Source organism: Gracilinanus agilis, chromosome 3 (genome assembly GCF_016433145.1).
Source record: "Gracilinanus agilis isolate LMUSP501 chromosome 3, AgileGrace, whole genome shotgun sequence".
Classification (NCBI taxonomy): domain Eukaryota; kingdom Metazoa; phylum Chordata; class Mammalia; order Didelphimorphia; family Didelphidae; genus Gracilinanus; species Gracilinanus agilis.
The window spans coordinates 59,913,320-59,926,681 of NC_058132.1; the positions used below are offsets into that span (position 1 = coordinate 59,913,320).

At 46.6% G+C, this 13,362-nt stretch overlaps 1 protein-coding gene across 1 annotated transcript; it reads right to left on the reverse strand.

Annotated features, from left to right (window-relative positions):
* Positions 1 to 1,993: 1,993 nt before the first annotated feature.
* LACTBL1 (lactamase beta like 1) lies at positions 1,994 to 12,898 on the reverse strand. The gene is made up of 7 exons (XM_044666418.1): positions 12,878 to 12,898; positions 10,620 to 10,752; positions 7,903 to 8,012; positions 6,384 to 6,544; positions 5,607 to 5,845; positions 3,767 to 3,871; positions 1,994 to 3,000 (listed from the first exon to the last, which is right to left on the reverse strand). Exons 1-7 carry the CDS (start codon positions 12,896 to 12,898, stop codon positions 1,994 to 1,996), a joined length of 1,776 nt encoding a protein of 591 aa, XP_044522353.1.
* Between the last annotated feature and the right edge of the window lie 464 nt (positions 12,899 to 13,362).

Sequence of the window (13,362 nt, forward strand, 5' to 3'; positions counted from 1 at the left end):
AAAGAAAGAAAGAAAGAAAGAAAGAAAGAAAGAAAGAAAGAAAGATGTCCATGGGGACAGAGGAGGATTATTGGGAAGCTTGAAGACATGTGGCCTCTGAGCCATGGAGAGAGAGCACTGTGGCTTTCAAATTGTCCCCAGGCATGGCTGGGGAACCCGTAGACATTGTCCAGTTTGAGAATGACAGATAGGATCTGATGGCTGGAGAAGCCCTTGGACTATGCCCCCATTTGAGAGCATGGGGTGGCCATGGTTGACAGTCATTTCCACATTTATCCTTCCCCCACCCGCCGTGGCAACTCTCACCCCCCTGCTCTGCAGAGATGAGGTGCCCTTCCAAGTATTCAAGTGGCCATGAGCACCGAGGGCTATGGGGAGCACATGTCCTATTAACAAACTGATACCTTCGATGATGACCTAGAGTCCTTGGAGAGGAACCATGGAGATTGACCCAGGGCAGAGAAAGGAGTTTCCCAGACACTCCCTAAGTATCCTAGCAAAAACAGAATTGGGCAAGGAGATGTGGGGGCAGCTGGGTAGCTCAGTGGACTGAGAGCCAGGCCTAGAGATGGGAGGTCCTGGGTTCAAATCTAGCCTCAGACACTTAGCTGTGTGACCCTGGGCAAGTCACTTTGCCTAACCTTTCCTACTCTTCTACCTTGGAACCAATACATAGTATTGATTCTAAGATGGAAGGTGAAAGTTTTTAAAAAAAATTAGGCAAGGAGTTGAGACCTTTCCATTTCTTCTACTCCTTTCCATTCTTCTTCTACTGAACAAGCTGAAGCTTTCTGGCACATAGTAGATATTTCTTAAATATTTATTTACTTACTTTCTGTGTAGCCATTTCTCAGATCTGCCAGAAGGCTCTCTAGGGCTCTGGAATGGTGGATAAAGTCTAGCTCTTGTATGGAGGCATCTAGGTAGTTTAGTGGATAGAGTGTTGGACCCGGAGTCAAGAAGACCTGAGTTCAAATCCAGCCTCAGACACTTACTAGCTGTATGACCCTGGGCAAGTCGTTTAACCTCTGTTTCTTTGGAGAAGGAAATAGCCAACCACTCCAGTCCTCTTTTGCCAAGAAAACCCCGTGGGCAGTATTGGCGTTCCCTGGTCTACGGGGTCATGAAAAATTGGACACAGCCAAACAACAAAACAACACTGTGTATGATGTAGGGTGTTACTACATGGAGGGTAAGGGCGAGACACCCAGAGCCCAGAGGCAGAGGCATGGAACAAATGGACAGAGGGTTTCAAACGTCTTAGCACAGTGTTAAGCTACAGTATTCGTGTTTGGAAAACCCAGGAAGAGCATTGGCTCCATGGAATGATGCTGGCATCTGGTGGTCTGATCCGGTAATATCCTAGCAATGGCCTGGGAGAGGCTGGAAGGGAGACCTGGACAGCTCACCCCACCCCACCCCACCCAGACCAGGCTCTCAGCATTACCAGAACTTAATACCAAAAAATGGAAGGGAGCGTTGACCAACGAGGACGATGGAAAGGGCACTCTGTTTGAGAGTTAAAGCTATTTCTGTTACTCGAATATAGTCTAATCTCTCTGAACCTCAATTTCCATATCTATAAAATGGGAGAGTTGAACTAGATGCTCTCTAAGGTCCACACATATAATCTAATCCCTCTGGGCCTCAGTTTCCATATCTATAAATTGGGGAAGTTGGACTAGATATTATCTAAGGTTCACCTTCCTGCTCTAAATCTATGACCTTAGAGCACAGAATGTGGGGAGCCAAAAGCCAGCCTTGGGAGCCATCTAGTCCAAAGCCCTCATTTTATAGATAAGGGAAATGAGGTCCAGAGAGGGAACAGAATTTGTCCAAAGTCACGCAGCCAGTCAGCGTCCTGTCCGGTATTCAAACTCGGGCATCCCCGTGTTCTTCCCATCGTTCCATATTGCCTCCCTTGGCCAAAGCTCAAGATTTCCCATCCAACGTCCTGGAATCCAAAGAGCTAAGAGGGGAAGGGCGAGGGAGATCAAACCGAAGTGCTGAAGACAGGCTTCTGGGCCATCCGGAGGACTTTGTACGTGTTCAAGCCAGGGGCGTCGAAGCCTGGGGATAGCCCCCTCTGGTCAAAGGGGTAAAAGTTTAGCAGCTGGCCATGCTGGTTCTCCAAGGGAAGCCAGGCTGCCCCCAGGGGCAGCACACAAGGGAACTCCTTGTCCACAACCACCTGGAATACCCTGCCCTGCAGGTGGTGCAACTTTAGGGTCCGGAACTTGGCTGGGATCAGCTGCTCCACTCGGGGCCCAAATTGCCGCATGCAAAGGACCCCTGAGGGCCCCAGGAGGATCTCGTAGAAGGTTAGGTTGGCAAAGGTGTAGAAGCCCAAGTAAGGACCTGGGCTGGGCGGCGGGGCCAGGCTCCCCTCCACCTCCCGGAAGGCCATCTCCATGGCGGGGATGAGGACATCATACACTTGGGTCACCAGGTCTGGCCCTGGTGGACGGGGTCCAGCCATGAGCACGATAAAGCTGAGCTTCAACTGAGGGACCAGCGAAAAGGTAGCTGCATAGCCATCCAGGTCCCCATCCTTCCGGACGATGCTATAGCCCCGCTGGGCATGGAACTCCCATGGCGTGCCTGTCTGGTTGGCAAAGTAGGTCCCAGGGCAGGTGAGGAGAGGAGTTAGCATGGTCTTAAGTGTATCTGGTGCCAAGACGCCCTGAGGGGCACTTCCAAGGAGCACCATTGCCAGCTTGGCCAAGTCAGCAGGTGTGGAGTACATCTGACCGGAGGGCCGATACCAGCCGAGGTCATAGAGTGGGGCAGGGTGCCCACTGCCGTAGAAGCCTGCGGCCATCCGGGCCTGTACCCAGGGCACGAGGTCGAAGCCTGTGTCCTCCATCCCCAGCCGATCTAAAATGTTCTCAGACACCCAGTGCTGGTAGTCCTTATTGTCTGTGTGACCGGCCAACACGTGGGCCAGCAGGGAGAAGGCCAACGTGCTGTAATGACACCTGGAATCAGAGTGGAGAGACCCAGAATGTGGGCACAGAGGTCCAGAGATGCCTGATACAGAGACTGGCTATGGGACACTAGGGAGATTACTTCCCCACTCCGGAATCTCGGGCTCCTCATCTGTAAAATGAGGAGTTTGGACTTGGTAGTCTTTAAGATCTCTCCCATCTCTGACATAATTTCTGTTCTAAGGTCTCTCCCAGCTCTGACATTCTCTGTTCTAAGATCTCTCCCAGCTCTGACAGTCTCTGTTCTAAGGTCTCTCCCAGCTCTGACATTCTCTGTTCTAAGGTCTCTCCCAGCTCTGACATTCTCTGTTCTAAGGTCTCTCCCAGCTCTGACAGTCTCTGTTCTAAGCTCTCTCCCAGCTCTGACAGTCTCTGTTCTAAGCTCTCTCCCAGCTCTGACATTCTCTGTTCTAAGCTCTCTCCCAGCTCTGACATTCTCTGTTCTAAGATCTCTCCCAGCTCTGACATTCTCTGTTCTAAGGTCTCTCCCAGCTCTGACATTCTCTGTTCTAAGGTCTCTCCCAGCTCTGCCATCCTCTGTTCTAAGATCTCTCCCAGCTCTGACATTCTCTGTTCTAAGGTCTCTCCCAGCTCTGACATTCTGGGTTCTAAGAGCCCTCCCAGGTCTGATATGCCATATTCTAAGAGCCTACCCCCCCCCCACACACACTAATATTCTCTGTTTTTCTCAAATGGAATTCCTCCCAGAACATGAGAAAGGCCCCAGCAGACTCCTTGGCCCTTCTCTCAGGGCAGGAACCCGAAGGACTTCCCTAACCTGGTTCCAGGATCAGCCACAAGAACGTCATCCTTCAGGAGAGCCAGCGCTTCCTCAGTGCTTCCCCGCCACAGCAGGGTAGTCGATCGGAGTCTTCTGGGCAGCCCTGAAAAGGAAGGGAGGGAAGGTATAAGACCAGAACCAGGAGGGCATGGTTAGAGTAGGAACGGTTGAATTTCTTGTTGTGGGAAGAGTAAAGAACTGTGAGTTAGGAGGACTAGGTTGCAGTCCCCAGTTTCCCTATAAGGTTGCCCTGGGACTCAACAACAAGAATATATACAAAGGGGGGCAGCTGGGTAGCTCAGTGGAGTGAGAGTCAGGCCTAGAGACAGGAGGTCCTGGGTTCAAACCCGGCCTCAGCCACTTCCCAGCTGTGTGACCCTGGGCAAGTCACTTGACCCCCAATGCCCACCCTTACCAATCTTCCACCTATAAGACAATACACCGAAGTGTACAAGGGTTTAAAAAAAAAAAGAATATATACAAAGACATGGGAAAGGGAGCAACTGGATGGTACAGTGGATTTAGAGTCAGGCCTAGAGACGGGTGGTCCTGGGTTCAAATCTGGCCTCAGACACTTCCTAGCTGGGTGACCCTGGGCAAGTCACTTAACCCCCATTGCCTAGCCCTTACTGCTCTTCTGCCTTGGAGCCAATACATAGTATTGATTCTAAGATGGACGGAAAGGGTTAAAAAAAACCCAACATGGTAAATAGAACGTGGTCCAAACACAGACGTAGGAAACTAGTATGAGTTCAAGTCCTAACCCTAAAGCTGGAAGAAACCTCAGAAGTCATCTAGTCCAATCTCTTCATCTTGCAGATGGAGAAACTGAGACCCAAAGAAATGGATGACTTGCCGAGAGTCACCTAGAGAATAGAGGCAGAGATAGTACTCACCCCCAGATCCAATGCAATGAAAAATTCTAGGTTTGGACCTGTAAGATACTACTGAGCTGAGCCTTAAAAAAGGATAAACAAGATTTCAACAGAGAGATTAGGAGGAGGGGAAGAAGTACTGAAGGATGTACTCTGGGCCCAAGGAATAGCATGAATAAAAAGAAGGGGATGGCTTCTCAGAATGGAATTTTGGTCTCAAACTCCTTGATTTATCAGACTTCTGCTTCCTATCTCAGACCAAGTTTTAGTAATGATAAGACCCCAATAACTTGTATTTTTCAGCTTTGTATTTTTCTAAGCATGCTCATATATAATAATTATATTATTTAATAGAAATACAATTATAAATTATATAATATATCTAATTCTCACAGTTAGTCTTTCAGGTAAGGGTTTGAAGGTAATAAGCATTTATTATGCACCTACTATTACTAAGTACTACATAAATATTATCTCACTTGATCCTTACAATATCTTTGGGAGGTAGATGCTATTAGTATCTCCCATTTTACAGTCAAGGAAACTGAGGCAGACTTACCTAGCTAGTAAGTTTCCAAGGCTGGATTTGAACTCAGGTCTTCTTGACTCCAGGGACAATGTTCCATCCACTGCACCATCTAGTTACCTAGCCCCATTTTTTTTTTAAACCCTTACCTTCCATTTTGGAGTCAATACTATGTGTTGGTTCTAAGGCAGAAGAGCAGGAGGGGCTAGGCTATGGGGGTTAAATTACTTGCCCAGGAACACACAGCTAGTAAGTTTCTTGAGCTAGATTTGAACTCAGGTTTCCAGGCTTCAGGGACAGTGTCCCATCCATTGCACCATCTAGTTGCCTAGCCTCATTTTATAGATATTCCCATCGAGGACTGTCTCCCAGTCATTCCCCCACAGGTTTCCACAATCATCTCCGAGTTTATGGGTAGGTACAGAGGATCTCCTCACCTGAAAGTTGGCTGGCCATTCTTCGGAGAGTCACTGTGGTAGGTTTGAGGGTTGGGACCCCCTTCTCCAGCCCATCCATCAGGCTTCCCCATACTGGCCGCAGTCCTGCTCCCAGTGGGTTTTTGATAGTGAAGCCTTGGGCGTAGCGCTCGAGGGGGTCATCCAGGGATGCCACAACGCCTTCCTCCCACAGGCGGTACAGCATAAGTGTGGGGAAGATTTTGGAGATGCTGGCAATCCTGTCCAGGGGGCAGCATTGTTATCCCCCATGGCACTAACTCCCATCCTACCCACCAGGGGCCTAGAGGAGGCCAGCGATGGATTTTAAAACCTAAGGATGCTTCATCAGGTGAAGAGAACATCAGGGTAAGGGGGACAGGAGGAATGAATGCTGCATTGAAGTATCTATTGTCATGGGTTTGAGGGATGGTTGTTCGGTTATTTTTCAATCATATCAGACTCTTTGTGACCTTATTTGGGGTTTTCTTAGGTCAGATCTTGGAGTCATTTGCCATTTCTTTCTCCAGATCATTTTACAAATGAGGAAACTGAGGCCAACAGGGTTAAATGACTCAACTGAGGTCACACAGCTAGGAAGTGCCTGAGGCCAGATTTGAACCGAGGTCTTCCTAACTCCAGGTCTGGCTCTCTATCTACTGAGCTACCTAGTTGCCCCATGCCAGAGGTTTGTAGTTGAGGCTCAAGGCCCCTGTTTTCTAGCCCCCACCCTCACCTATGCTCAGAGCAGGGGCAGGGCCCAAAGTTTGGCAAACTGACCGGTAGATGGTATATTCGCTGGGGGGCCCCGAGGCTCTGTCTGAGCCATTCTTCCAGCCAAAGTTCCCAGTCCACAGCACTGTGTCATTGTAGATGACCACAGCAGACATGGCTGTGAGGCCAGGGGAAGTGAGCATCGTTTGCCGTAGAATCTTGTCCACCTTGGAGGGAGAAGAAAGGCAGCCTTAGAGGAGGGGTTGAATTCCTCTGAGCCATAGTCTGACCCAGCATATAGGCCCCTGTGGGAGGCTAATAAGAGAAACAGAGTCTCAAATAGATATTTTTATCTGGACCCCATCGAAAGCTACTCTGCTAGTCAGAGCCAGACAGGTTGGGCTAAGTAAGATAAAAATCCAAGACTCCTCTTTTGACCCCTTTTATGATCCATACCTTTTCTTATTGGAAAAACATTATAGTCTTATTGGAAAGCTGTAGGTTCCTAGCAAACCAACAATGAAGAGGTTAACATTCTCTTCTTTGCTCAGAAATACAACTGTTTTTGTTACAAAAGTAGTTCAGACAGTCAAGGTCAAAAAATTCCTCCAGGAGGGGCTATCCATCCCTGAGCAAGTATTCCTAGACTTAGCTTACTGATGATGAGGCAGCTACAATCCAACCTTGTACTCTTATCTTCACCTTGAAGTATCTGAGGTTTCTGTGTGTTGTCTAAACTAATTGCAATGTCTGCGAAGTTGTAAAACTCTCTCTGTACTTTTGAGGTGAAAGGGAACTTTAACTTCATATATAATAAATTTGTGACTCAATGGCACTTCGGAGAAGCAGCTATGAGCCAACAGAAAGATTATCTCCTGTGTCCCATTACTTTCTTATCAACTTCCTTATCAGATTATCTGGAGATGATAAACATATTTCAACAGCCCCCCCAACCCCCAAGATACACCATCCTTGGAATCCCTCATGGGGCAATCCCTCCACCCTCAGCACCAGCTCCCCATCATTGCACATACTTTCCCCTGAATTTCTTGCCTAGACCACTGTGATTTTCCATTTCCATACTGAACCTCTCCATTTTCTAGAAGTGGAACCCCTCTCCCCTAGCAGACCCTTCCTCTTTTTTTTTTTAAACCTTTACCCTCCATCTTAGAATTAATACTGTGTATTGGTTCCAAGGCAGAAGAAGGGCTAGGCAATGGGAGTTAAATGACTTGCCCAGGGTCACACAGCTAAAAAGTGTCTGAGGGCAGATTTGAACCCAGGACTTCCCATCTGTAGGCCTGACTTTCTATCTCCAGAGCCACCCAGCTTCTTTTTTAATAGTTATTATATATATTTAAAAAATTACATATATAAAAATATATATTATATATAAAAAAGAATCTTCTTCTTTAATAGTTAATCCAAACAATTAGAGATTGACCATATCTGCAATATCTTCTCCATCCTGTACTTATTGTCCCCCACCTCTCCAGCAAGCTCTATCATCTTTCATTCCGACATGTTTTCAGGCCCCTCTATTTTTGTGGTCATTGGGTCAGTTACTCCCCTGGTTTACACTGACCTTCTCCAGGGCCTCCTTCAACACTGGGAGGGGATGCTGGAGGGGCACAGGCTCTGGATATTGGGGACACATCCTCACAGGTTCCGAAGTCACTGCCATCTCAGAGGAGCCTGCGGGGAATCACAATATAGCACCTTCCAGTCCACAAAGTACTCTCCCCACCAAGCACGCTACAAAGCAGTCACTGTAAGTAATGTTATCTCCATTTTACAAATGAAAACACGAAGTCCCAGAGGGACTTGTTCAAAGTCACACTGGTCAGTAAGAGGTTGGGGCAAAAACATACGAGTCTCCTGGTTCCCAGGCTCATAGCCTTTCCTGTAAACCCCACTCTTCTACAAGCTCTTCTACTGGGAGGGCCAGAGGGTCAGTCAGTCAACAAACATTTATTAAGTACTTACACCACTTACCATGTGGCAAGCCCTAGAGAGTCTAAGAAAGTAAAAAACATGATTCCTGCCCTCTAGGAGTCAAGCCCACAGTCTAATGCAAACGAGTATATACCTTTGAGTTAAATATAGGGGGCAGATGGAAAGGAAGCTCAGAAAGAAGACCCTGGTAAGACCCAAGGGTGGCAGCGGTCAGCTTTTTAGAAGGGGTGGCCTAAGGGTCATGCAGAAGTCAATCCATCACACTGTGTATTCTTCCCCTCCACATAACACTTTCCTCCCATAGCCTACCCCCAACCTCACAAATATTCTTATTCTGGTGACAATGGTCAAGTAACTAGTATCACTATTAGACTATAAATTCCTTGAGGGTGAGAACTATCTTTTGCAATTTTTTCAGTCTATCCCATAATATTGTACCTGGCATGCAGTAGGAGCATAATAAATACTTATTAACCAATCACCTGGGAAGTCTAAAAGTGGAAAAAGAAGTCACCAAAAGCCAACATGGGGGAGAGATACAAAGAAGTTCCTGGGGATAATGGCAAGAACAATGGACTTGGAATCAGGGGACCTGGGTTCAAATTCCAGCTCCCCCTATTTATCAGACTACTGTTTCATTTTTGTCTTTGTAGCATTATCTGCTTGTATAGCACATAGTAGGTCCTTAATAATTGATTGTGGTTGATTGATTGATTATAGTTGATTATAGATCAATAATTAATTGATTAACTGATAATGCCCAAATCTGAAATTCAATTTTCTCAACTGTAAAATGAGATAAAGTCCTCTCTTCCTATTTCATAGGGCATTGTGAGAATAGCCCTTTGGGAATTGCAAAAGGATAGAGCTGTTATTACTATCTATCTGCCTTGGCGCTGTTGGACGACTGGGAACTGAAGGAATATGATAATGCCATTTAGGTGGCCCTTAAGGATAGGGCCTGGATCTGGGATCTCATTGGTATGGTGAATTCCCTGGTGAGGTAACACTCTCTATCAATACAGGTCTGCACCTTCTCTGCAATTTATCATCTCAGAGGCATCCATTAGAGGCTTTAGTTTGTGCCAATTGTGCAAAGTACAAAAATTGCTAATAACATGTCTGAGAGCATAAGATTATAGAGATTTCTAGAGCACTGAGAGTGAGTGGCTTACTAAGGGTCACAGAGCCAGCAAATGCCAGAAGCAGGACTTGAATGAAGGCTTTCTATATCTAAAGCCAATTCTCTTATCTTTTGAGCCACAGTCTCCTCTATCTATAATAGCTAGGTTGCATCATAGGGCATAGAGTGCCAGGTCTAGAGTCAGGAAGACTCATTTTCCTGAGATCAAATCCAGGCTCAAACACTTACTAGCTGGGTGACCCTGGGCATTTCACTCTTTTGGCCTCAGTTTCTTCATCTGTAAAATGAGCTAGAGAAGGAAATGGCAAACCATCCCAGTGTCTTTATTGAGAAAATCCCAAATGGGTTCATGAAGAGTCAGACAAAACTGAACAACAACAAAGGTTTGAAAGCCTTAGGTATGTGAGCTTCAACTTTGGGGGCAGGGCATCAGTTGGGAAAGTCACTACTTATCTATTGCCTTCCTGAGTCTCTGGGGCCAGTGGATGGGGTGGGAGAAAGTAGGGGATTCAATTTGGCTCAACACACTAAAATTCTTAGGGCATTGACAGCACTTCCAATCACCTAACAGTGTAGAAACCATCCTATTTGGCACCTACCCAGGCAGAAATAATTGGTTAAAATGGGAAAGTACCAAATGGAATGCTTTCTCTTCCCTCCTCCCCCATCAGCAGCCAGTCACAGAATTCTCAGAGATTTCTTCCCCAGGCCATCCTCTCTCCATCGGTAGCCTCATGAGATTCAAAGGGCCTCTGCTAAAATTGCAACCCTCCTCCCTACCCCAGAATGAAATGAGAGTTTATTTGTGCCAATTGCTCCAAGTACAAAAATTGCTAATAATGTGTTTGGGGGGCATGAGATTATAGAGATTTCTATCTTCATTGAATCTTTGAGATCCTCTCATCCAACCTTCTCATTTTACAACTCAGGAAACTGAGGCCTATATAAGAAACATAGCTTAGGATTTAGATGAAGAAATGACCTTAGACTAAGCCCCCTTATTTTACAGATAAGGAAACTGAGTTCCAGATGTGCCCAAATTCATATAACAATTACCTAAATCAGAATATGAACTCGGTACCTCTGACTCCAAATCCAGGACTATTTCCAGTACATTCTAGAGATAGGTGGAGGGATAGGGATAGGACCTCTTAGAATTCCAGGATGTGGCCCAAGAACCAAAGAGCATGTTCCACACTCACCAAGGTCCTCCTTCTTGAGATGATACTGCCATAGAAAGCAGCCAGTCATAGCCACTGACAGAAGGAAGAAGAAGCTGGCTACTGCAGGAACCCACTTCCCCTTTATCTTGGGCAGGGTCAGCCCTGGACAGATCTGCAGCATGTACACATGTACACACATACACACACACACACACACACACACACACACACACACACACACCAGGAGAGGTAAAATTTCGAGAAATGAAAAATGAGACATCCAGGGGTTAAAGGAACACTCCTTAGAAATCATCAGATCCAACCTCTTCATTTTACAGATGGAGAAACTGAGGCCCAGAAAGGGCATCTAACTTACCAAGGTCACACAGCAAAGCAATGGGGAGCTAGAACTAGAAGCTAAGTCTCCTGAGGCTTCAAGTCAAGTGTTCTTTTATCCATCACACTGTACCTTGAACCTTAATCTCCATCTGATTCCCTTTACTCATCTTGAGTGAATGCACCCAATTCCCTAAGCTGCCTGGGACCTCCCCCTCCTATGCTAGCCCTTCTTGAGTGATGTTCTTGTCACCCCAGTTAGGAAGAAAAAGAACACTGGGGTGGGACTTCTTGGGGATGTGTACCAGATGCATTTTCCCTTTGCATGAGAGCCCAGATGCTAAATTTCCCTAGGTGCCCTAATGTCTCATGGGAGGGAACTGGAAAACAACCAGAATAACTTAGAATCATCTAAGGATGGAATGCCAAAACTGGAGAACCTTAGAACACAGGATGTCAGAGCTGTACGGGGATTTAGAACATGGAATGTCAGAGTTGAGAGACACCCCAGAGGTCAATAAATCCAATATTTCTCCTGCCCTCATGTTACAGATAAACACATCTAATTCCATAAAGGTTATTTGAGTTGCTGAGTTATGTGGCCAGTTAATGGTAGAAGTCTAGAAACCAAAGTATTTCCAGTGCCAAATTCTTTCTACCCCCATCACACTGAGTCCTCTGCCAACTCCTGGGTGGCTAGAGTATAGTACCCATGGAAAGGCATACACACTGCCTCCTCCACCCCTAACCTCGCTCTAGAGATACTGAAAGGCCTAAAGGCTGATATGAGACCCCCAAAGAGAGAAAAGCAGCAACCTAAGCCTTAAGACATTGCCCTATCAACTCTGCTTCCCAAGAACCCATCCAGTCTGGCCCAGTGAGGTCACATCTCTTTGCCCAGGATCTCAAAACCCCAAGTCATTAGATGAATTTTTACTGTGTACTAGGCACTGTTCACACGTGGTACATAAACTCAGTTGAAAGAAGAAGAGGAGGAGGAAAAGGAGGAGGAGGAGGAGGAAGAAGAAGAAGAGCAGCATGAGATTGGAAGCAGGAATTGGTGACCCCAAATCACTCAGCCTTAATGTCCTGCCAAGGATCACCCTCATCTATTGCCCTCAGCTGAGCCCTGGCATCAAGCTCAAACCTAGGATTTGTTCTGATAATCTCTCTTGAGGGAATGGTTCTTTATCTCTAATCTGCCAGCTGTGTCCTCTCCAGCCTCTGGCCTTGTTCCCTCTTAGGGATGCAAAAGAGGAAAGTGATTTTCAGACACTAGACATCCCTCCCCTCCTTCCCAGTGGCAGCTGAGCACCTAAGGGACCAATCAGAGCTTCCTAGACTTAGTATGACATTCCCCCAGCCTCCTCATTCTGTTGTCAAACCCTACACAAACCCCACACCTCTTTCCTCAAAAAGATTCCCAGAAAGCAAGTATAGACCTTCCTCTATCAACTTTTACCCAACACGTGGGGTAGGTATTCGGAGTGAACAGGTCATTTCTGAGGTCCTTCCCAGCCCTAAAATTCCTTCTTCTAAGGAGCCTCCCAACTCTGACATTCTGGGTTCTAAGCCCCTTCCCAGCTCTGGCATTCCATGTTCTAAGCTCCCTCCCAGCTCTGACATTCTGAGTTCTAAGACCCTTCCAGCTCTGGCATTCTAGGTTCTAAAGTTCTTCCCAGCTCTGACATTCCATGTTCTAAGCCCCCTCCCAGCTCTGACATCCTGTATTTTAAAATCCCTCCCAACTCTAACATTCTGTTTTCTCGTGTCTCTCTCAGCTCTGACATTCTGTTCTGTAAGGTACCTCTCAGCTCTGTGTGGAAATTGGAACCGAATTTCATTTCTGGAAGGGAGCTTAGACTATATCTCAATCCTACCACTAACTACCTGGAGGGAGTGGATGTAGGAGAGGGGGTATTGGGGATTGGTGGGAAATTTCCTTCAAAGGAGCTCCTTACCTGGGGCTTCAACCCAGCCATGGACTTAAAGAAGGCTCTCAGTCATTCCAAGGGCTCAGCACCACAGTCTGGGATACCCTGTGAGCAGGGAAACTGAGCCAAGAAGAGAAGAACTTAAGAGTTTGGGAAGGAGATGGTAAAGATAAAGAAATGAGAGAGCCTAATGGAGTGGAGGAGAGAGACAGGGAATGATGGAGGGCAAGGGACAAGGCAGAGAGGGAGACTCAGCAGGAGAGAGGGAAGAAGGAAGCCAGAATGGAGGCTGAGAGGAGGAAGCATGGACAAAGAAGTGATAGATTCTAACAGAATGGAGAATAAAGATAGAGGAAAAGAAAGATGAGCTCCCTTATTTCTGTTCTAAATTAACCCATAGGATTAGGAGAGACTCTCCAAAACCCTCTAGACTACCTTTAGCCCCCATATCTTCCCACCATTCTCCAGCCCCTTCCCAGTTCTCCAATAGGTCCCTAGAATCAGTTCTTCCC

Excerpts from the sequence above, each read along its gene's own strand:
- LACTBL1 (XM_044666418.1), bottom strand. The coding sequence starts at position 12,898 with ATGGCTGGGTTGAAGCCCCAG. Across the intron at positions 10,753-12,877 it reads TGGCTGGGTTGAAGCCCCAG|ATCTGTCCAGGGCTGACCCT; the intron begins GTAAGGAGCTCC and ends TACATGCTGCAG. Across the intron at positions 3,001-3,766 it reads TGTGGCTGATCCTGGAACCA|GGTCTCTCCACTCTGATTCC; the intron begins GGTTAGGGAAGT and ends GCCCACATTCTG.